This window comes from Chiloscyllium plagiosum, chromosome 28 (assembly GCF_004010195.1).
Source record: "Chiloscyllium plagiosum isolate BGI_BamShark_2017 chromosome 28, ASM401019v2, whole genome shotgun sequence".
NCBI classification, from domain to species: domain Eukaryota; kingdom Metazoa; phylum Chordata; class Chondrichthyes; order Orectolobiformes; family Hemiscylliidae; genus Chiloscyllium; species Chiloscyllium plagiosum.
The window spans coordinates 30,071,287-30,095,913 of record NC_057737.1 but is presented as its reverse complement, the minus strand read 5'-3'; the positions used below and the strand labels follow the sequence as shown (position 1 = coordinate 30,095,913).

Genomic DNA, 24,627 nt, shown 5'->3' with positions numbered 1-24,627 from the left:
TGGTCCGGGGACTCCTGGGAGGAAGAATCCTATATAAAAACGGGTTTCATTATGACTTGATGTAAATCTATTTTAAGCATGTACTTAGTTATTTAATTATTCTGTTGTTTATCGCTAGTAATGTATGATATCCTATTTTATGTTTTGGTTGTTTGTAGGATAGATCACTAGTTAGTTGGGTTTTTCTCTTTTTCTTGTTTCGGTTATTATTTATTTCTTTTCTTTTTTTCTTATTTATTTACTTTTATATTGGTATTTATACTTGTTTGTATTACTTCTGTAATTTTGTAAAAAAATCTTTTAAAATTTCCTTTTTTCAATAAAAATACCTATTAAAAAAAACATCATCCAGCTCATCTATTCTTCCTACCAAAGTGCATAATCTCACATTTTCCCATATAATATTCAATCTTTATACTCCTAGATTTTGCCCACTCAAACTGTCTATAGCATCCCTCTGCAGACTCTTTGTGCAATCCCCATCATGTGCTTTCTCACCTATTTTTACATCATTCACAAACTTGGTGATAGTACATTGGCCTCCCTCAACCACATCATGAGGGTGGCATGGTGGCACAGTGGTTAGCACTGCTGCCTCACAGCGCCAGAGACCATGGTTCAATTCCCGCTTCAGGCGACTGACTGTGTGGAGTTTGCACATTCTCCCCGTGTCTGCGTGGGTTTCCTCCGGGTCCTCCCACAGTCCAAAGATGTGCAGGTCGGGTGAATTGGCCATGCTAAATTGCCCATAGTATGAGGTAAGGGGTAAATGTAGGGGTATGGGTGGATTGCCCTTCGGCGGGGCAGTGTGGACTTGTTGGGCCGAAGGGCCTGTTTCCACACTGTAAGTAATCTAATCTAATCATTACTATATATTGCAATTAATTGTGGCTCTAGCACCAATCCCTGTTACATATCCTGAAAAATGCCTCCCGCCCCTTATCTCAACACGTTGTCTTCTATTAGATAGCCAATCTGCTGACCTTGCTCATAATACACACCCAACACCTTAGACTTCTATCTTATTAAGTTGTCTTATGTGCGCCACCTTAACAAATGTCTTTTTGTAGTGCACAGTGAAAAAAACTGACATTGGTACACAATTTGTATGATGATTGGGTCAGATACCTTAGGCATTTGAAGTTTTAGTTCAATTTCTGTCCATTCCCTACTAATTTCCATATTAATTGTCCTCAAAACAGGTTAGAATTGGACCACGAAATATCCAATTGGACCACGAAATTAACCTGATAATTAAGGCCACTGCCTAAAGACATGTCACACCCACTCTTGCATCTCAATCGCTATGTAAATGGTACATTACACAGTCACAAAAACTCTGTCGTTGCCTTCAATGGGTTAAGGGCCACACAGCTCTGTTAATTCTTAATTGAATACAAGCTTTCGACACAGTATGTTGCGTTTTTGTTATTGTAATTTAAGCAAACAAATGATTACCCAACACTTTCAGTCATACTAATTGGCCTGTTAATTGGTGCTCACTGAACTTTCTCCATTTCATTGAATGATTAGACTTGATGCTTAATGTTGACACGTCTGTGGGCAAGAGACTACTGTCTATAATTACTGTTAATGCTAAATAAATGTTAGTTAATTGAAGGTTTCATTGAATGCGCTATTCTCTCAAATACTGACTAAAATTAGTTATTTAACCAGCAATCTGATTGATTGTGAAGAAAAGCTTTTACACGTAGGCATACAATCTGATATATTTTAAACATCTAGTTTTAAACAGCTTCTTAAATCTGAATTGTTGAATATCCTCAACTAAATCTACTTCACTCATTTTTTTATTTGATCTTAAGGTTAACGTGGCAAGAGTTTTCCGTTCTTGGTATTTGGGGATGGAATTCTATGTATTTGCACTGAAAGCTATGTGAAACAGGGCAGAGGTGTCACACTTTGAGAAAACTGACCTAAATTTCTCACTCTCTTTATGCCAGTCTCTGTGCCTGAATGCCCCTCAATTCATTGTAACGCCCTACATCACCTCCCTAGGGAAGACTACTCACATTGATCCTGCAAAGATGCCAGCAAGAGTAGCTGGCAATTTTTAAGTTTAACACACCACACGTCCCAGTACCTCTTCTCCCTGCACTAGGTCTGCTCAGGACTTGAGTGAACTTACCAAATTAGTACTCATTATAATATATGCAATTTCATATTTCTTGGTCCAAGATACAGACTGTTTCTATCAATAGACTTAACGTATATTATTGTACATTGAATTCCTTCAAAGGCAAAATCAAATTGTTGCCAACGTTGGACATTTAAATTAAAACATTGAAAATGCCCAGCATGTCTGATAGCATCTGTGGAGGGAGATAAAGAGTAAATGACTTTTCACAGATCCCATTTTTTTCTCTCTAATATTAAAAGAATCATAGAATCCTTATCGGGTGGAAACAGGCCATTTGGCCCAACAAGTCCACACAAACCCACCCAGACCCATTCCCCGACCACTCTAAATTACCTCTGACTACTGCACCTCACCTACACACCCATGAACACTATGGGCAATTTAGCATGGCCAATTCACCTAACCTGCACATCTTTAGATTGTGGGAGGAAACCGGACCACCTGGAGGAAACCCACACAGACAGTCTGCCCAGGTTGGAATCGAACCCGGGTCCCTGGCGCTGAGAGGCAGCAGTGCTAACCACTGAGCCACCTAATATTGTCTAATTTGTCGTTAAGTTTCGATCCCCTTGTGACCTTGAGAACAAATTGTAAAACAAAAAGAACTGGAATGAATAGGGAGCTCCAATTAGTTGTCACATCGCAGCCCAAGCGATACAAAGCTTTTCTCCCTTTTGAGAACCATTTTTAAAATGCGAGTGACAATAACTCATTCGATTCAATTCAAAATAAATGTGGGAGCAAGGCACTTTATTGTTTGCAAAATCAATACAATAAAATGGGCGGCATAGTGGTTAGCACTGCTGCCTCATAGCACCAGAGACCCAGGTTCAATTCCCGCCTCAGGCAACTGTCTGTGTGGAGTTTGCACATGCTCCCTGTGTCTGCGTGGGTTTCCTCCGGGTGCTCCGGTTTCCTCCCACAGTCCAAAAATGTGCAGGTTAGGTGAATTGGCCATGCTAAATTGCCCGTAGTGTTAGGTGAAGGGGTAAATGTATGGGAATGGTTCTGGGTGGATTGCTCTTCGGAGGGTCGGTGCGGACTTGTTGGGCCGAAGGGCCTGTTTCCACACTGTAACTAATCTGATCTAAAAAAAAACTTTTAAGTCAGTGGAATACTTTAAAGAGTGTAACCATACTTCTGGAACATAAAGGTTGAAAAACAGCACAGCCACCAAATATCAATTATTCTACACTCCATGGCTTTTCCAGTCTTTCTGAATAACATTAAAGATACTTTGGGCAGTTTTAATATCGTGCTCTTAGCGGTTTGCATCTGGGCAAGTTCCAAAATAAAACCAAGGAAGAAACAAAAATGTTGATCTTCTGACATGGGCTTTCATCAAAATTGGCAGTTCTGGCAGGTCAGGTAGAGAGTTGTGTCTGAAGCATTAAGTTATCATTCCTCTCTGTAGATGCTGTGCCCAATCTCCTGAGTGTAACACATATGCTTCTGTTTTTACTCCAATTTCCACTATTTCAAAGAGCAGTTGACAGTCTAGAGTCACATGTAGTTCAAACAGGCTAAGAATGGCAGATATCATTCCCTAAAGGTTTCCTAGTCATCATAACTGAGAGCAGCTTTCAATTCCAGATTTAGGAGGTTTCCAAATTTAAACTCTACCCATGGCTATTTTGGGATTTGAACCCTTGTCCTCACGGCATTTGCTTGGGGGACTCTGGCTTATTAGTCCAATGACATTACCAGTATACCACCATCCCCTTGCAGCATGTAAATGTTTGCAAAATAGGTATAAATCAGACTCATCCTAGATTTAATGCATGAAAAGCCATTTTCAATCAGTTACTTAGCCTGCCAGAAATGGGAAAGAGGAATACTTGCAGTCAGCTAAGACAGCTGAATTCAAGCTCAAATCAAAGAGCTAAGGGAAAATTTCAGAACCATCACCAAAGTGGGGCATATCCATTATGTCGATAGGTGAGAATCTCATTGGAATGTTTACACGTCATTGGGACCTATCGTCAAAAAGTTGAAAGGCCATTGAAAAATAGAGAGCAATGTTGGCAAGAATCCACTATGTCACACATTGTCTTGGAAAAAAAACAATTTAACAAAATGAACTGAAGGGAATAGCAAATATGTCCCTTTGGCTAAAACATATTAATTACTAAGTTGGTTGAGTGAATTTGACAATTAGCTGCTGCACATGGCATGGCTCCCAATGGCAGGCATCAATTCTCCAGCTGCCATCGAGTGCTAAAGGCAGGTTAATTGCTCAGTGACCTTTACTGCATTGGAAGAGTCCAGTTTTTGGGAAGACCTTTTAAAGAGAACTCTCAATCTACAATGGAGCACAAAACATGCTTTCAAAGTCAGGCTAACAGATCGAACCTTTATGTTCCAAAGGTACGGTTACACTCTTTAAAGTATTCCACTGACTTTAAAATATTTTACTGTATTGATTTTGCTAACAATAAAGTGCCTTGCTCCCACATTTATTTTGAATTGAATTGAATGATTTATTGTCACTTGCATTTTACAGTGAATAATAGAGTAAAATACAATGAAAGGTTTCAATACTGCCACAATCCTTTAGTGCCTAACCTTGATGTTTTGCTAATGCTTCCAGTTGAAACACCTTTTGACTTTTTGCCAATATTGTCAATGATGACTCCATTGTACTGTATACCTGTTCACATTGCCACAGAAGCAGGCCAGAGCAACTTGCCAACACCTAAATATGAAGGGGTTAAATCTGAGAATCTGTGAAAACTGGTACTTGGTTCATTATACAGTACTAACTTGCAGCCGTAGCTTCTTATGCAGGCACCGTGCCAACTTTGCGCTATCTAATTTGCGTGACTGTTGCACAGACCCATTGGTAAGCACGTTGTCCAGTGACTGCACAGCTCAGCTAAGGGCCGAAAAGTTTCTGTGAGAACTATTGAAGACCATCCACCCCTCTTTAAGAGAAGCTGCATTCTGGCAGGTGCCAAGCTCCCTGAAACAGAATCTAAGCAGGAAGAGGAATGAATTAGGGCGGTATCAGTGAGTGTTCTCTGAAATTTCAGTGCAAGGCTTGGTGGAGAAATAAATGTTATCCAAACAAAGTCAGAAGGCCGTCCAAATAAACTGAGCATTGGGAGCGGGAGAAAATAACTGAGGTGGGAAATAAACCACAAAGACTTGGATGCAATGTTGCATGTAGTTCCACAATGTCACCCAAGTGTTCAAGGACAGTGAATTCACCTTCTAATCCATAAATCTGACAAGTGAATAACTAGTCTCATACCTTGTTCAATTCACCACATCCACTTCACTCAACTATCAGCAATTTTCATCATTCTGGGCTCATACACAACACTGATAGCTTCTCCTAATCACAGGATACTGAGCACTGCTGTAAGCCTCTTGCCCATATCTCACAACCAGCACATGCACTGTTTGCTATTCACCCAAAACAGCCACATAATCCCAACAGGTTGCACCACAGCCAGTGACACACGTTGCCCTCTCTTGCAGGTCAAGTCAAACAATTAGATGTCCCAGCTCATCCTGCTCTGTGTCACCAATATCCATTATCTCTGCTGTGTTTTAGAGCAAGAGGAATAGCTACCACGAAACACGCCTGTATGCATTGGCTTGTTCAGAATCCCTGAAGTTAGACAAAAGAAACCCTCAATATGTGCCACACCACTTCAGCAACGTTTTTTTTTAAAAAGTCTCGACAAAGCGTGAAACATTTTTTCGATCACAGCAACAGCCAGGAAAACTCAATCAGCAATCAACCTGTAAGTAGATGGTGATGCCTTGAGTTAGAACTTTAGTGGGCTGTAGTCGGTTGGTTGGTGGGTGAGGTTGGGGAATGACAGGGGTTCAGGCAGGGGTGTTTCCCTTTCTATTGCTTAGCACTTGTCCCGCTGTGTGTGAAGAGATGGTGCTAGAGGAACATTGAGTTCCAAAATGGCAGTGCTGGCATCACAATGTGTCCATTCTACATACTATGTCAAGACATTCCTTGCATTGTCCAAATGCCTGACCAGAATTATACATATACTTACCATGTATGCTATCTTGTAGGGCTGAAAAACCACATGTAAGTGAGGTAAATCTGTATGTTTGAAAACATTTTAATTCCATTTTCAGAGTATGATCATTCATGACTTAAACAGATTGTTTTTAATATCTGAAGTTCAATCGTTGGTAAGTATGAACCAAGCTACATTATGGGCAGGCACAAATTGACATACTTTCCTTTTTAAGAATTTAATCAGAATTTACCTTTCTGGATAATATTACATAATAAAGTAGTCAGATACATAGACAGTATGACAACACTATGGCTGTAAGTGGTGATATTTTATCCTGATGGTTTTTATGAAGAAAGGCTGAGACAGAGGTTTTGAGCCAAAAAGTAAACAGCTTTGAAGCCCTGTTTTTTAAAAAAAGTTGGAACAATAGAAGCAGCCTGACTGGGTGGGGTCATGCTGCCAGAGAACTAGGATTTTTAGTTTTAGATTTCTGTAGTTGCTGAGGTCTTCAAGCTAGATGAAAAAGCTTTTATTCCTCTCTCTGTTACAGCTAAGAGCTGGAGTTCTGCTGCTACAACTGCATGTGAGGCAATCTATTTCACTGAATTTGCCTTTGTCAAAGGTGTGTTTATAGGATGTTACTATATTGGAACATTTATTTAGTAGTTTATATAAATATATATAAAATTTTGTTGAGCATTTCTATAGCATTATAGTTAAGCAAATTATTTTCTTTTTATTTTGTCTATATTTAACTATATTGTAAAAATAAAATGGGTTTTGCTTAAAGTTGAGCAGTTTGACATTTGAATTGCATCAGGAATGCAATACCTCACAATTATTTTGAAATAAGAAAACATTAGCGTCTCAGCTATCTTCTTAACGTATTCGGAGGGGTGTCTGGTCTGGTCTGGTCCATACAGATGTGCCTGCTGATGTATATAGATACAGTTGTTGTGTAGAAGCATTTAATGATTGTTCTGTAAAAGCATGTATTACATTTTGGTGTATGTATTACATAGACATGAGACTGGTATTGGATTTTGGCTGGCAGCCAAAGATTTGAAGCTTGCAAGTCAAGACATCATAATAAATGAAACCTTTGTAAGCAAAATAACTTTAAAATATAAGTATAATGCATCAAATAGCTATGAGCAGAACCAGGCCACATTTTGGTAGACAGTTACATTGTATGGATGCTTATCATCATTCTATATTCTTCATGATGCTTCACCATACATTCTTTTAGCATAATATCCTGCTTACAGCTGTTGTCAGCCCTGCAGCTCCCTGTACTTTCCTCTGTTTACAAAGCCCACATATGCCTCTCTGGAGTCCCTTGACACTACACTCCTATTTACTGATTGATAGTTCCGGTTTTTAAAATGAATTCCGATATTTTATTAAGTTAGGAATATAAAACCCAGGGCAGACGTTGGCCCTTTCAGCAATCATTTCACAATCCATAAACAAGTCTTTGGTTACTTAGGAAGGTAGCTGGTGTTAATTTGAAGGGATTCCCAAAAGCCTTTTTGCTGGTTTACGTATGCCTTTGCAAAAGGCAGAAACTGGTTCCACAGAGACCATCCAGAACCCAGTCTAACTGACAGGCAATCATGTTCAAGCCTGAGCAGAGTGTGCTGGTAGACTATTAAGCACAGGAATTACAGCTGTGGATACACTGGTAGCACTCTCACCTCTGAGTCAGAACGTTGTGGGATCAAGTTCCATTCCAGAGACTTGATCACAAAATGTCAGCTGACACCCCACTGTTGGGCTGCCATCTTTTGGATGGTTGTTAAATCAAGGCCCTATCTGCCTTCTAATGGCATTGTTTCAAAGAGGAGCCCTGGCCAATTTTCAATCTTTAACCAACAACACAAATACAGATTTCCTGGTCATTTCTACATTACCATTTGCATGCCAAGATTATAGTTCATTCCCGGTACTGGATGGAGTTGGTTTGTTCTGCTTCCAGGAGTGTTTATATCATTATTCTTCTTGTTCAATTTGCAGCAGAACCCCTTTAAGGTGTCGAATGACCTTAGCAGTCACTTGGATACCAATTGAATCCAATCAAACACTCAACGTGTAGATGTTTTCCATCCTTTTGAGGCGATGGTGCTTAGTAGAACCTGACATTGTGCAAATCAACTTTTGCATTTCCTACATCTCAGTGATAAAGTCAAAAGTCTTTCATTGACTGCAAAGTGCTTTGGGATTTTGTGAAAGGTGTTAAACCATTGCAATTCTTCCTTTCAACCCAATAGATACCTTAATGAGTCAAGCAGGGGTCACTGGACGACTAGTTAAACATGGAAACTCTGGGCATTTGTATTACCTCTAGCTGAAAACACAAAGTAATTGCCATGCCCTGACACTATGCTCAATCAACAGGTTTTAAAAAGGGAGATTTCACGAATGTACAGTCCAGTTTGAATTGTAACTACACATGGACTGCATAGAACTTGGGTTGAGATTCCAGTTCCACAATAACAATGTGGAGCAAGCATAAATAATTATTCAGCAAATATCACTCTGAAATGAGGGGCATCGAGATGCAAGGCCTCAACATATAAAACAAAATGGGGCTTCTGACTTACTGACCTGATAATAGCTTCAATATTGGGAATAGTCAAAGTGAAAGCAATGTGGGTTCTTATATGTATTTTAAAAAGGCAGCAATAAATGTAACAGAAAATATTACATAATGAGATCCACATATTCCAATTTGGAATTGAGGTCAATTGCAGTCAATTGTGAAATTCAGTCATTTTCCCACTGAAACGTTTCAAAGTAAGTGATTCATTATAGTATATTACATACGCATTTGTACAGAATTACAGATGTTTCAGAATTTGATAAAGGTTAGGTATTAACACCTTGAAACATACAGCAGCCAAATCAAGAAAGTGTGCCTGACAATGTTAGCAAGAAATAATCTTTAACCCCATATACAATTTAGAAAACAATCCCAAATACAAAAATATCATTGCCTCATGCACATGCTTTGAAGCAAACATTTAGATTATTTTTTCTCACAGTAATACACCACTAGAGCACAATGTTTTCAAAGCTTAAGATAGTGAATACAGGTTTCTGAGGATAAATCAGTTGCCTTATTCGCTAATCTCCACACTCTCATAAAAATTCCAAAAGTCTAACCTTTCAACACCTGCGTTTACATTTATCTCTTGTTGCTTATGCTAGCAACATAAATTAACACATGGCATGAGGAAAACACTCATGAGGAGAAAAGGTTATTTTCATGGTAATAAGGGCAGAGGAAAATATACCAAAGGATTATTTGTGTGTGTTTCCTGGCAATGTTTTTTTTGTTATAAAAAGCTGCTGTTGATTTAAGGCCACACAAAGAAACCTTAATCCTTTCACAGGAACTAAATCACCTCAAAAAAACTGCAGTAGTATAAAGAATCTCTGTCAAGCATGGCCATTCAAAACTAAATGGATGCCACAAATCAAACTGTATGAGTAAACAAAGATGAGAATGTGGGAAATACATTCAAATCTAGAAAGAAAGCAGGGGCAAGAGGGAAGGCCTTTTGTTCATCAATCATCCTTTGCTTCTGCAACTTGAGTGCTCTTCACCCTAGTTACCAGCAATGAAGTAGGAATGTTGATTCATTGGTTGCCCTCTTTTGTACAGATTGTAAACAGAAAAAAAAGGGAATACTCAAATCTGAATGCTTTTTCTGCAATTAGCCATTTAAAAGCACCGCTTTGCATATGTCTTAAGGTTGGTAGGCCCATTCAGGGGACAACTGATGACAAAATGGAGGGATGGCCTACCTTTACTTGTGGTAGTGTGGAAAAGTTTCTCTGAAGTGGCATCCGAAACCTGGAAGAAATGGAAAAGATAGGTTACATTTTGGTTGAAAGAAAAATTACAATTCTAGAAAAAAAGGGCAAGTTTTTATCTGTGTAGTTACTACAACCTTCCACAAGATAGAGCCAGAGTATTTTTTTAAAACCGCATTTGAAAACCACAACTTAAGGTTCAATGTATATCTCTGGGCTACATACTGGAGATTAATCCTCAAGCACAGAGTACAACAATTATAATTTTATTGCAGTTTTTAAAATTCCAGCTTCTGCATGTAGTACTCTGCCAACAACCATTTTTGTTTAACAGGATAGCTTCGCATTGTTCAAACATACTGGATATGAACGCTTATTCATCCAGTTCAATATTCTATATCCAGAGATGCAAGCTCTACCATTTCCCACCAGATTTCATCAATTCAATCACTTCCTCAAATTCACATTTTTAAAAACTTGTAACAATGTTTCAAAAACCTTAAAAGTTGTAAAGACCCATAAATATTTCATGCACGAAAACTACAAAGCAAGCTCCAGACATGCCTGTATCAGTTACAGTTCTCGTCTTCTACACTTTCCACCTGCATTCAATCTAAACTTTTAACCTAATTCATTGTCAAAAGGTCACCACATTCACAACAACTATACTGCCAATGCACCTTTTCACAAAGAGACTCACTTCCAAATATAATGCAGTTTGAGAAACAAATGATTATGTTCTTAATTACATATGCTTTCAAAAATAATCATGTGAGAATATAAAATTAGAATGCTCAAAATTAATTATAAACTCGGAGTCTTCACTGATCTTTATCTTTAAGAGGGATGTTAAAGATGAGGGTCAAGGATTTCCAGCTGCAAAGATTTACTCAACTCAAGATCTGCTTTCATTGCAATTTAGCCCACTCTTCCTTGAACCCAACTCTTAAGGGGCTGTTTCAAGTCCATCGCTCTCTTGTGTATCCAACTATGTAGGAAGTCCATGGTGGAAACTAGACAAGTCCACGTGTCAAAAAATAAGCTGCTCTAGCTGGCAAAAGGGCAGGAACAGGGAGAGAGCTAGGCAGTGGGATGAAGAGCTGCCACTTGCAAGACATGTTAGCTGCTAATTATTTCCCAGTCCCTGCAGTTCAAATGGCCGATAAGTTGTCACTTAGAGCAGCGTGGCAATTGAAGTGGTACAGTGTTCTTGATCATTCATTATCAGCAACTGCCAGGGTGCAGCAGTATCAGGTTCTGTGATAAAGCACCCGACTGACACAAGAAAATCATTATTCCCTTGCAAGCAGCTTCTTTCCTCTCATTAAATGTAACCTTATCGCTTGAACACTGCAATCCTTTGCAAATGACAAAGGCATTTAATCTAATTTCCCAACAAGCAAACCTGACAGCACTCTCATTTTGTTTTGACTCCAGGAACACATAGCTTCATTTCTGATAGGCTATCATTCAAAATGTATGAAACAGGACTTCCGAGCCAACCAACCCCCTAACTGCATGTAAAAGGTTGAGGGCACAGAATGAGATAACCAGCTGAAACTCAAAGTAAAGCACATGTGCTGATTACCGGACCCATGGCAGCTTCACACACGAACTTAGGACGGTCTCTGAAGGTTAAATGTAAAGGAATATCAAAGCTGTTGTGAACAGTGTTCAATAACAAGCACAATTGACTGGTACACCACCATAAATTGGGTTCCTTTCTTCAAAGGAATATAGATAGGCTAACAGAAATGCTACTTATTGACGTAATATTTAATTTCCTTTCTGTCCTGGTTTTGCACAATATCAGTTCACTCGAATCAAAATGTCACTACTGTCAACGTTTCATTGGTTGCTGTGCAAGCATCAACTCATTCTGCACTCATGAAAATCCTTTTTGTGCCGATCTAGTGACCTAATCATGTGGCTCATTTTGTGTGCAATCATCTTAATCTAAGCATTATGTTTCATACTTGTAATTTCTGCCTTTCCCTGCATTTCTAAAGATGTTGAGTTCTTGCTGCCTGTATCTTCCTCCTTCTCTCTGTCGTTGCGACCTTGACCAAGTGGGTCTGTGACAAAACGGCAACGATCTGTTCAAGCATGGGAGGGGGTTACAGCAATCTGATCGTATCTAGTGATGACAGGGGCAATGTCTAGCAAGGGTGGTGTTCTAAAATCACTTTTAGACTCAGTATTTCATAGATACAGGAGTTACTGTCATTAGAATTTGAAATTGCAAACAGTAGGCATTTTGTTGTCACATGAAAAGCCCCCAGTAGTTTATACATAGTTTCGAAAGAAACCTTCTCGTTCCTATCCAAGGAACGACACTCATTGCATGGAGGTAAATACTGAGTGCCAACAGGCCATTCCTCACATTGAGTATCACAGTGGATATGAGGCCTGAAGAGATTAGAAGTTTACCTTATCCCTTCTCCAGGCAGCTAATTGTGGTAACTGAATCTGAGGTTTTCTTGTAGTATTACCTTTTCTGTGCTTTTCCACTTCCATGTGAAGTGACACAGTTAAGATTTGATTTTGATTTTATTGTCACATGTACTCAAGTACAGGAGTACAATGACAGTGTATAATGTTGGCACACAAGGCACCATCTTAGGTACAAGTACCTAGGTACAGAACTTTAAGAACAAGGTAGAAAGAAAGAACAATATTAAAAGTTAAACATTGCAGTAATTATAGGATAGCATAAAACACACAAAATAAGATTAAGAGTTACACATTGCAGACCTTCTTAGTTTTAAGTAGAAAATAAATAAAGCTGAAAGTTCAAATGTTACAATCTTTCTAAAGTGCTTAGCCACAGTGGGACTACACTTTGAGGAATCACCTTGAAACTGGAAGCATTTTACCAGGAGTAGGTCATTTAGTCCTTCTGGCCTGCTCCACCATTTCATTAGGCCATAATTGGTCTGCACTTCAATTATATTTTTCTGGCTTTACTCCACATCTCATGAAAGGTTTACATCAAGAACTGTTGACACCAGTCTTGAGAGCTGCAATTAGCCAGCACACTCTAAATATCCACCACCTTTTGTGTGAGAGAGAGGATTTCTGCTTATTTGTTTGTTAATACCAAAGGATTTGCTGATTGGCTTTGAAGTTAGGAGTGATCAAATTTGCATCAATGACCGTTGGATTTTGTTGGATTCCATCCTTTTGACAGTAACATCCAATTGTCAGGGAACACAACCTTACAATGAAATTTGATAACTACATTTTCCTACGCATAAGTTCTCAATTTTAGTGATAGAGGGGGTAGAATATGGTGCATGGCTGTAAGAGTTAAAGGATGAAGAATATTAAAAAATACTTGGGCAACAGACATGAGAATTGCCCCCAAATTTACTCCTTGCTCCATGCTGACCTCCACTGAGGCTGCAGTAAGGATACCATGACTTGTTTCAGGGACCTATTCCTAAAGCAACGACACCAAGTGCAATCATTTATGTAGCACCCTTTGCGCAGTAAGGCACTTAAGAGGTGTGTATTCAAACAAACGCTTGCACTGAATCTCGTAAAGCGATATTATAATAAAGATATAGGTTTTAAGAAGTATTTGAAAAGTAAAAGAGTACAGAGGCAGAATGAATCAGCGCAAGGTTCCTTGTCCTGAGTGTTTATTGCAAGCCTTGGTCACCAGAAATGCTATAACAATTTACGAGACATCTCCTCTGGAAATTAAGTTGACAATTGCCTCCTTACAGCTGGACCATCCAATTTTCCTGTGGACATGGAGATAATGCTTTGAAACAGACAAACCCCTAAGGAGAAAGACTGCATAATTCCAGAGCTCAAGAACTGATAGAATAGATACAAAAATCAAAACATGAACAAAATGCACAGCCATGTAAAAGCTGTAAACTACAAATGAACAGATAGCCACTGCAAGCGGATTAGGCTGGGAAATCAATGCAGAGGATGTCTGAAAATATATCCCACATTTATAGAAACTTTTCATGAAATCAATGTTTTATTTTTAACATTGGAAATCTACAGTCTCCACAATTGGATTAATCTTTAGATTATTGATAAGTCTAAAAATCATTGTTTTAAAATTAACTTTCATGTCAAAATAAGTATAATGGTGTGATATTTCACAAAATAATGCTTTTAGACCACCATGTAAAAATGCTCAAGTTAAGTTTGACCCAGTAATGAGAATTTGAATGGAACAAGATTGTGCACTTGTGCAAAAATTTTCACAGGCAATTCCTTGTGAGAGTTATGAAATGCTCTACTAAGTTGTGTTAAACATATTCTGGATCAATGGTGCTGGAAGAGCACAGCAATTCAGGCAGCATCGAGGAGCTTCAGCAAAATCGACGTTTCGGGCAAAAGCCCTTCATCAGGAATAAAGGCAGAGAGCCTGAAGCGTGGAGAGATAAGCTAGGGGAGGGTGGGGGTGGAAGAGAGTAGCATAGAGTACAATGGGTGAGTGGGGGAGGAGATGAAGGTGATAGGTTAGGGAGGAGAGGGTGGAGTGGATAGGTGGAAAAGGAGCTGGGCAGGTCGGACAAGTCCGGCACGACATGGTTGAAGAGCTTCAGGGCAGAGGAAATGACCTGGGAGTTGCAGTGGGAGGGGGACTCCCTGAGAATCTTGTAGAGAGAGGAGGAAAACTTCTTCAAGGCAGGCATCCTTGCAAGAGGATTCGCAGTAGGGTTAAAATCAACAAGGTAAAAACAATGACTGCAGATGCTGGTGTTAAACATAGTTGATTAGCTGTTGCAAAAGTTAAATGCTGCTGCTTTGTGTGGCAATGGCAAACCTACCAGTCTTGATATTTATTGAGGACAAAGGGAAGATGAAGCCAAAAATGGTTGAAGATCTCAAAAACGCCAGGAATAGGCGAAATGTAATGTCAGGGACACTCAAGGTATTTTGACTCTGTCTTGTGCCCATTGTTTGGACAAATTGATAGACTGGCAGGATGTCACCAAAAGACTGCAGCCAAGGATTCCTCAGAATGGCATCTGACAAGAGTTAAAAATCCCAAGCCAGGTTATAGTATAACCCCAGTCCAACACCAGCACCTCCATACCATGTCTGATAAGAGAGATTTGAGAAAGGTCCGCAAATGGAACTGGGGAAGGGAGAAGAGGCCCATGATAGATGTTGGGGTAGTGGCCCGCAGTCAGGAGGGGAAGGGCCAAACTCCTCCTTGAGGGGTCACAGTGAAGACAGCTGCTTCTCCTGGTTGAGTAAGCTATGCTGGGAGAAAGAATCACTGACCCTGAGACTTCGACGGTTCCTGTTTTCTTTTCACTGTCAGGGTCACCGACCTGTGGTGTGTTATATGTCTGGCTCTCAAATGCATTGCCCAATTTAAATATGTTAAGAAAATTTTGCTCCAAGGCAGGAATTTCAGAATCTTTGCTACCTGCCAAGAAAGCTGATCCATGCATGACATTTTGGAACCATGTTCCTCACACTTGGCATTTTCATCACCCTCATTGACCCAACGTGGATACAATCAAGGCAACTGAGCCCACCTTTTTATTTTAAAACAATTGCACGATTTTGAAAGCACAATTAGCTAAATCTTCAGAAATCTTCAATTTACAGAGACCCAATTTCTGCAAGAAATTAAGCAATAAAATCTGTAATATTTAAGCAACTCTGGACACTTAGACAGTTGAGCACCTGACTGATTAATAACACATATCCAACAGAATCCACAAGTCCAAAATACCGTAGACTTCAGAAATCTGAACTAAGAATTGAAAAACCGCCTGGAAATACAGCATTGTTAAAGAAAGAAAGAGAGTTAACATTTCTGATTCATCACTTTTCATCAGGACTTTAGATAAAATGCCACAGGTTGGAATTCAAATTCTCTCTCCACTGATGCTGACAGAACTGCTCAATTCAAATTCTTAAACAGTATTTTGGATTGCCTTTTCAAAAAAAATATTCTCAGCATTTGGGAATTTCTCGCAAGACCAGCGTACACTGCCCTTAAGATGATGGTGGTGAACTACTTTTGTCAAATATTGCTGCTTGTGAGGCGAAGCTACACCCACAATGCTGATAGGAAAAGAGGTCCTGGATTTTGACTCTGCAACCCTGAAGGAATAGCTCTACAGATGGACCGGTGTGTTACTTGGAGGTGAAGATATTCCCATGCACTGTCTGTCCTTCACTGCTTGATGGTGGGGATTATAGGGGGTTCTGGGAGGTGCTGCCAAAAAGCCTTGGTGGATTGCTGCTGTGTAGCTTCTAGATAGCACACTTCTCAGACACAGTGCACTGGCTGTGGAGGGAATTTATTTTTGTAAGCTGGTGAATAGGGTGCCAATCGAGCACTGCAACAGTATTCATTTCCTTAAAGAAAGAAGATAACAGAATGAAACTTGGAAAGATACACAATTAGCGGTGGAAACTGAATTGCTCATAATATCTATCAGCTGTCTTTTTGGTTTGGAATTGTGCAAAAGTGTAAACAGCCACCTGCTACACTCAACTGACTTTATGTTCTAATCGACAGGTCAGTGAGTCTGACAGACAGGAAGCCTGATGGAGTCCAACACACGTTCTGTGATGAGATTCAAAAAAATGCCTCCAAGAAACAGTCACTGAAATCTATTGCAGTGCTTTCTCTACTTCCCCTTCTACAATGCTTTTAAAAGCAGCAATGTCAACGGGGATTACATACTGGGAAGAAAGAAATCTCTGCTGACAAGCAATCTTCTCACAAGATTCTTGGTGTTCAGAAAAGAAACTCATTGAAGATGGCAGCTAGCAGGTCAAACCCAAAGCTAGCTAAAAAGCCAAAATTGTTTCAAAAAATCTCAACCTAAATTTGTTTTTACAAAACGGTGTTTGCATCAAATTCCTTTTTCAGACACAATTTTTGCATAAAATCCTAATGGACTGGATACATCACCACTATGCACCCTATCATTCAGAAAAGCTCACTTGTCAACATCAAAGGTCAGTTTTTGATAACAAAGAAAATGTTTCTTTGTACTGAAATGTTCTTCTGACAATAGCTGACAATCACTTTTGAATCTCCTGATTTCCTAGTAGTCCCTAATAGAAGGTGGATTTTCCAATTACATTTGAAAGAATTAAGGAGTGGATTAATTTGACACAACATATTCTGCCAGAAAGAATAATTTGCATTACTGCAGTTGACAATCATCCGCTAATGGGTATGACTGACAACCTAGGAAATTTTGTGTAAGCGGGCAAGTTGAATACCACAACAGAACAAAGAACTGCAGATACTGGAGATCTGGAAAAAATTCAGAAACCGAGTCCATGTTTTTGAGTCTAGTGACCCTTCGTCAGAACTGATGAATGGTCTTGAAATGTTGACTGTTTTTGTCTTCACAGATGTTGCTAGACCTGCTGTGTTTCTCCACTCATTTCTGTTTTTGCTAGTAACGTTACACTATTCATCCAATGATCCAAGGAGCAATCATTCCTAATATTTGGGCAAACCCAGCAGCCATTTTGTATGTGGTATCATTCCATGAAGATCAAGATCAATCACAAACTCAGCTACTCTGCCTTCTTGCTGGGATCAAGGAATAATTTGCAGCTTTTAGATGAAAATGTTAAGCAGCATGCTACATTAAATCATGTTCTAGCTAATTAGCTTTGTGCATAATGGCCGAGTTCAAATAACGTAAATCTCAGTCAAAAAATTAGGTTGAAGCCCGTTTGGAGATTTACATTGTATTTTAGATACCCAGTTCAGTGCAGAGTTAAATCTCTTGAAACAACATCAAAACACTATTATTAATGGTTCTTAATCTCATTTCTAGGGAAAAGGAGATGCATCTACTGATCCAAAATCACAAATGAACTGTTATCTTCAGTGTGCCCAGATTTTGTGCTGCTTAAATTTAAGATTATCCCAAAGGCTCTAAAACATGTGCTCACTTTGTTCAGGAGATCAAGTTAAAGTGGATGAATTCAATCAAGATTAGGAAATCTAACTTTGGTTTTCTTCCATTCTTGTAAAACCTCAGTTAAACAAGAACTTTGGGGAAGAGGAAGAAAAAAATCTGGATCATGAATCTAAAAGTTTCAATTGAAGTTTCTGTATCAGAACGACAAACTCCTTGGCTAGTTAAATGGAGGCCCACTGGCCAAACAGCTGCAAGAGGTCTGCTTTGCCTCCTTTCAAAAGATTGGTGATATAAGTGGCAATGAGGTCCTTACCTGGGCAACAGTGAACCTTCTCCAGGATTGAGAATCCAGGCTAGGAATTCCAGCCCGCATCCCCATCCCCCAACCCCAAGAGCTATCAGACAATAAAAGGCCTCTGTTTTAACATAGCTTGGCAGTGGTACTGGGTTGTGGTGGCTATGGTTGGCCAAGCACACACAGACTCAGCATGGCTGAGGAACTCAGGGCACAGTTGAGTGCCAGCTGTCTAAGGGCTGGCCCTGAAGAGGGAGGAGGATTGGGAGGGAGGAGGACTGGGAGGGAGAGGTAGTCAACTGCAAGGACCGGGGTCATTGGCTGGGCACTCAGTTTCTCATGTTTGGCTCTTCCACCTGGCACTGAATGCCCTCAAAATAGGCATCACTAGCGCTTCATCACTGAAAGCCTGCAAGCAATGGGCGGCACGGTGGCACAGTGGTTAGCACTGTTGCCTCACAGCGCCAGAGACCCGGGTTCAATTCCCGCCTCAGGCGACTGACTGTGTGGAGTTTGCACGTTCTCCCCGTGTCTGCGTGGGTTTCCTCCGGGTGCTCCAGTTTCCTCCCACAGTCCAAAGATGTGCAGATCAGGTGAATTGGCCATGCTAAATTTCCCGTAGTGTTAGGTAAGGGGTAAATGTAGGGGTATGGGTGGGTTACGCTTCGGCGGGTCGGTGTGGACTTGTTGGGCCGAAGGGCCTGTTTCCACACTGTAATGTAATCTAATCTAATCAATCAGGGTTTGCTTCTTGGGACTCCTGCATGGCAAGGCCCGATTGTCACTGCATGATTGTCAGCAACACAGGGTGAGGCAGGTCCTCCAATGAGTATTAATGACCCACTTATAGTCCTGAATTGGTGGCACAGCAGAAAGGCTGTCGGGGCAGATGCGGATTCCCCCTGTTTGCCACCCCTTCTGATTAATTGCTCCCTTGCCACCAAACTTGCCTCAGGGGAGCAACTAATCAGAAGGGGTAGCAAACAGGGGAAACCTCACCTCCTGCTTCTGCCCTGACAGCCTTTCTGCTGTGCCACCAATTCAGGACTCTAAGTGGGTCATTAATACTCGTTGGAGGACCTGCCTCACCCTGTGTTGCTGACAATCATGCAGTGACAATAGGGCCTTGCCATGCAGGAGTCCCAAGAAGCAAACTTGCCACCAAACTTGCCTCAGGGGACGACATTTAATTCCACCACGATTTCTGCACCTTATTGTAGTGTATACAGAAGTATAGGTCCATTATCTGACGATCCTTTAACTGATATTGTCGGGACCAGCTTTTTTTCAGAATTCGAAATTTTTCGAATTTCAGAATAAGTGACAGTTTAATGGTGGAATTTTTAAAAGTCTTACCGGAGGAGCAGACTTACAAAATAAAAACAGCCCTGAAGAGAGAATCCAGGCCTGCTGGTGCTGGGCCACGCCCTTCCACGTCGCATCTGAGTAACACACATCGAGTGGGTGCCAACTTGTGAATGAGAAAAAAACTTCACAAAAAAACCTTCAGATTTCGGAGCTTTTTGGATTTTGGAACTTCGGATAAAGGATCATCTACCTGTATAATCTTTCATGGCTTTGTTCCTCCTTCATAACTTTTTAGATAATGTGTTTGGGAAATAAAGACCCAGCACACTGGCAAATGATGAGTTAAAGCACACCACAAAAGCCCGCTTCAATCTGTGTTCCACTCTCGTCCTCTACAACAGGTTCAAAATCTCGACCTCACTTTCCAGACCTCTATTCTTACGTGCCTTAAAGAGGCAGTTACTGCAGAGGAAACAAGTGATTACTTGTCCAATCTCCGTGAAATACAAATCAGAAGCAGCTCCCTCCCCCCAACTCCCCCCGGAGTCTGTGGGGTTTGACCTGAAGAGCAGACCTCCCAGATGTGGATATCTGCAGGCTTTGAAGCCTTGTGCCATCTCTGATCCCTGTGGAGAGCTATCATCAGACCCTCTTTTCGCTATTTAACAATCACATTCAGCAGGCTCTCTTCTTGCAGGTCTGACAGAATGAACTCTGTGGGGAGTTTCTGGTGGTTGAACATTTCAGCCATGTTTCACGCCAGGATGAAAAGCTCCATGGTAAATGCACTGAAGCAATTGAACGTAGTAAAAGTCATTTCTCCTGAAGGCATTTCCTTTTTACTTTGATTTCCCCTGAAGACTTTTCAATGCAGCTAATGTTCCTTCAGATTACAGGATGGAATAGCCTGAATTTGGAATCGTTGGATCACTTTTTATCAAGGAAACATAGTGACTGGCCTCCAGCTAGAGCATTATAGCCTTTGAACCAAATACTACTTCTGTCGATGCTAAAACACCACACTATATAGCAATACTCCTTGTGCCTGTGAGCTGGATTATATCGAGTGAAGCTGCCTACATTTTAAAAAAGATTTGCATATTTTTCTCCATGGCATTTTTTCCCGATTGTTTACTGTTCACCAATTACTTTTATCAAAAGAAGCACCTCCCTAAATATATCTCACGGAGACGAACATTTAAAAAAATTACAATTCAGGTATGCAGTCAGCAAAGTAGTTCCTTAGCTGACCGCATCTTCTGTCATAAACACAACATTGATCACATACCAAATGCAGAAGATATTCACAAAACAATTCTGAAAATGATCTATTAACCGAGTGGCCACAGTATCACCTTCCACAAACTCAGGGCCTTCGAATATAATGGAAATTCCATCCCCCCGCCACCCCCACCAATATCTCTCAATCTCTGGTAGCTCACTGACTGCAGTCCAGCTTTTCCAATCAGTGATATTTTAACAGCAGTGGATCATTTATTTCAAATGGGCACCCGCCAGAGTCAAAATAACCACTCATCAAAAAGTCTGTGATTTCTTGTTCAGAGGCTCGAAGTAAAGGTCCTCACGTAAACAAACAAAATGTGAATCCACAGGAGTCCACCTCCAACGGCAGAGATTACAATTCTCAGGCAGCATCATGCAGCTAGGCCTCTCTAGCATGCATAAAAGAACACATGTATTACTTTGTGCGAGAGTTTCTGCCAAACCCCCAATCCTCCCTATTCTTTGTGCTTCATCAGCAGCCTCCGATACACCCTCCCTTGCTCAGTATTTGCCACATTGGCAATCCCAGTCCACTCTCATTATGTTTTCTGCACTACAATAGGAAATCCAGCCTACTTGACACCCCCACTGACTTTCTGTGCTGTATTATTGACCCAGATCACTATGCTGCATGAGGTGCTGTGTCCAGCGCAACCCAGGCCAATCCCTCCTATTCCTTGCTGTGTCGATACCACAGCAATCCCTTTCTTAGGGGCAACCTACATTCCCTCACAGCACTACAAATGTTTGCAAGAAATGGAGTAAAGAGAAACATTGTAGACAAACAAAAAATAAGGTTAAAAATGTGAAAGCGCATGTAATGTAAGTGAAAGGAAAGTTAAATAGAAGCAGAAATGAAACAGACAGAAGAGATAAGCAGAGAGTGAGCGACAGTGCCTGAGAAAATGCATGTTTTACAATACAAGAGGCAGACTGTGGAAGCAGGAGCCAGAGAGGGAGGGAGAGGGAGAGAGAGAGAGAGAGAGATAGACACAGAGATTGAGATTGAGAGAGAGAGAGAAAGAAAGATAGCATACTCATGCAAGAAAGCATTGCAGGAGAAGAGGAGGGGCCAGGGACTACTCCTAGATAAATATAACAGATAAATAAAATGCTCTGAAGATATATGGCCACCAACATCTCCATATTCACCATTCAAAAACATGCACTGATCAATGAAAAAGGAATCTTGATTAAATCCTGAGACTGAACTGTTCTCTACACATAATCACTTTAGCACCATGGGCTGGAGTCTAGTGGAGGCAACAAGAGGTCTTGGACGTTGGCTGGTACCAGCAAGATCCCCTTCTCTCCATGTTATGGGATGGTACATCATATCCAATCCTATTCAGGCATGTAACAGGACAGCAGCGGGCCCTCCCCCAGGATCTCGGACTGCAATGTTGGAGCGCCTGCTGAGAGCTGCCAAGCCAAAGGACAGTAGCTTCACTGACTGGCAGCAACACGGGGTAGGGTGCAGTGGCTGCTGCTGATACGATACTCACACTACAGGCACACTACAGCGATGGCAGGAAAGGGGGTCATGGGGAATAGGAGTCAGCAGGTGGCTCTCAGTGAACCCATCGCATCCTTCCTAATGTTACATCCTTCAATCGTGCAGCTAAATGCTTTGAAACTAGTCCCCAGCCCAGGAAATCCTGAATTATTTTGCATGGTTAGCTTTCTGTCCTTCCTGTATTGTGAGTCCCCTACCCATCTATTAACTGGATTAATACCAGAGGCAGTGAGAGGAGGTTTTTAATTAGCTAACAGTTGCCACATAACGCTGTTATTGGCAACTGGTCAGAAAGGTGCCACAGATATAATGAGTGTGGAGACAGGGAGGTGGCAGCGACCTCCATCTGAATAATCCCCAGTAAAAACCTCAACGGGGGAGGGTACAATATCGGTGAAAACTAGATACGGTCTAGTTGATCACTTTCAATAACCTCTGGAATTCAAAGAAACAAACATGAAAACATAAGAAATAGGAGTTGGAGCAGGCTATTCAGCCCTTTTAGCCCGTCCCACCATTTTTATCAGATCATGGGTGATCTGCCCAAGTCTCAACTCCTCTTTCATTCTAGATCGTCATAGCCCTCAACTCCCCAGTGTAACTGTGTCCCTAGCCCCATTCATTCACTACTGAAAAGTTCTTCTCAACATCTACCCTGTCTTATATGTTTCAATACAATATACCACATTCAATACCACCTTCTTCTGAACTCCAGTAAATGAATGCCTAAGCTGTTCAGTCATTTACAATGAGTCAACTCCTTCATTCTAGGAATCAGACTAGTGAATGGTCTCAAATGACAATCGATTCCTTTTAACTAAAAGGACCATTAATGTAGACGATCCTTCAGGTTTGGCCCCATACAACAGTCTACAGTTGCAACAAGATTTCCCCATCCTGCAACTCCATTTCCCCAGTAATCCAGACAAAAATTCCATTTATCTCCTTAATTACTTGCTCCACCTTCACGTTGGTGTTCTGAGTTTCATGCATAAGAATACCCAAATGCTTCTGTGGTTCAATTTTTAAGTCTCTTTCAATTTAAATAATAATGTGCCTTTTGATTCTTCCTATCAAAGCGTATCCATTACTGGTCCCTAAAATTTGCCCAATTCTCTGGTATATCAATAGATTTTGCCACTTTGTCACTCACTGGTTGTTCATCTTGTTCAGCAAGTCCTTTTATTTTGAACAGAATTTTTTTTTGCTCACCATTGACCTTCCCCTTCGTTTCCCGGCCACTTTAGACAACTCTTTCTTTAGACCTGTAATTGCCCTTATTTCAGTTGAGGACACTGGTTTGAAACCAGAGTTTTGTTTCCACAAAGTGAAATTTAAATTTAAACTATGCCATGTACAGTGGCGCGGTGACTCAGTGGTTAGTATTGCTGCCTCACAATGCCAGGGACCAAGGTTCGATTCCAGCCTCGGGCAACTGTCTCTGTGGAGTTTGCACATTCTCCCAGTGTCTGCATGGGTTTTTGCTGGGTGTTCTAGTTTCCTCCCGCTGTCCGAAGATGTGCAGGTGAGATGAATTGGCTATGCTAATTTGCCCATGGTGTTCAGCGATATATAGGCTCGGTGGATTAGCCATGGGAAATGCAGGGTTACAGGGATAGAGTAGGGGGAATGGTTGTGGGTGGGCTTGTGTGGACTCAATGGACCAAATGGCCTGCTTCCACACTGGAAGGATTCTACGTTCTGATTACGACCCTAATAGGATGCTTAACTACAAGATCTCTTCTAAATCCTATCTAGTTACACAATACTAATTCTAAAATGGGTCAGTTCTGCAATGTACTGCTTCAAGAAACAATCCCTGATACACTCTCCAAATTTGTTTTCCATGTTTCCCTTGCCCATCACATTTGTCCAGTCAATGTGCAGATTGAAATCTACCCATGGCAATCACCATGCTGTTCTCAAACATCCCCATTGTTTCCCAATTCATCTTTTGTCTTATAGTAGGGTAACGATTTGCTGATCCACAGCTCAGGTTCCTGCTCATCAACTCTGAGCCAAAGTGTCTTGAGCAGCCACCCCTTGCTGCAGATACGGTCATCGCGGATTGCACCTCTGTCCACCAACTTCCACATAAGTCACACTGGACTCAAAATGTTAACTGCGTTTCCTCCACACAGACACTGACAAACCTGCTGTGCTTCCCAGCATTCTCTGCTTTTATTTTAAAACATATGCACTTGTTGACCATTTGGCAATGATCATTTTCTCTGAATGTCACAGCAACTAATATTTTTCAACATCCGGTTCTCAAATTTACGCAACTAGAAATATCTATGATATGGTTTATCATTTCATTTTATTTGTATTAAAATGTGTTTATTCAATTTCCATAATCACTCAAT

The 24,627-nt window shown here is 40.7% G+C and overlaps 1 protein-coding gene across 11 annotated transcripts in view; it reads right to left on the bottom strand.

Annotated features, from left to right (window-relative positions):
* The window catches only part of auts2a (activator of transcription and developmental regulator AUTS2 a), a 1,206,729-nt gene that overhangs the window by 157,052 nt on the left and 1,025,050 nt on the right, over positions 1-24,627 (bottom strand). For all 11 annotated transcript variants that reach the window (XM_043718603.1, XM_043718594.1, XM_043718601.1 and 8 more), the window contains one exon: positions 9,964-10,012. In XM_043718603.1, coding sequence (XP_043574538.1) covers positions 9,964-10,012 — 49 coding nt within the window. The remainder of the gene's footprint in view (positions 1-9,963; positions 10,013-24,627) is intronic.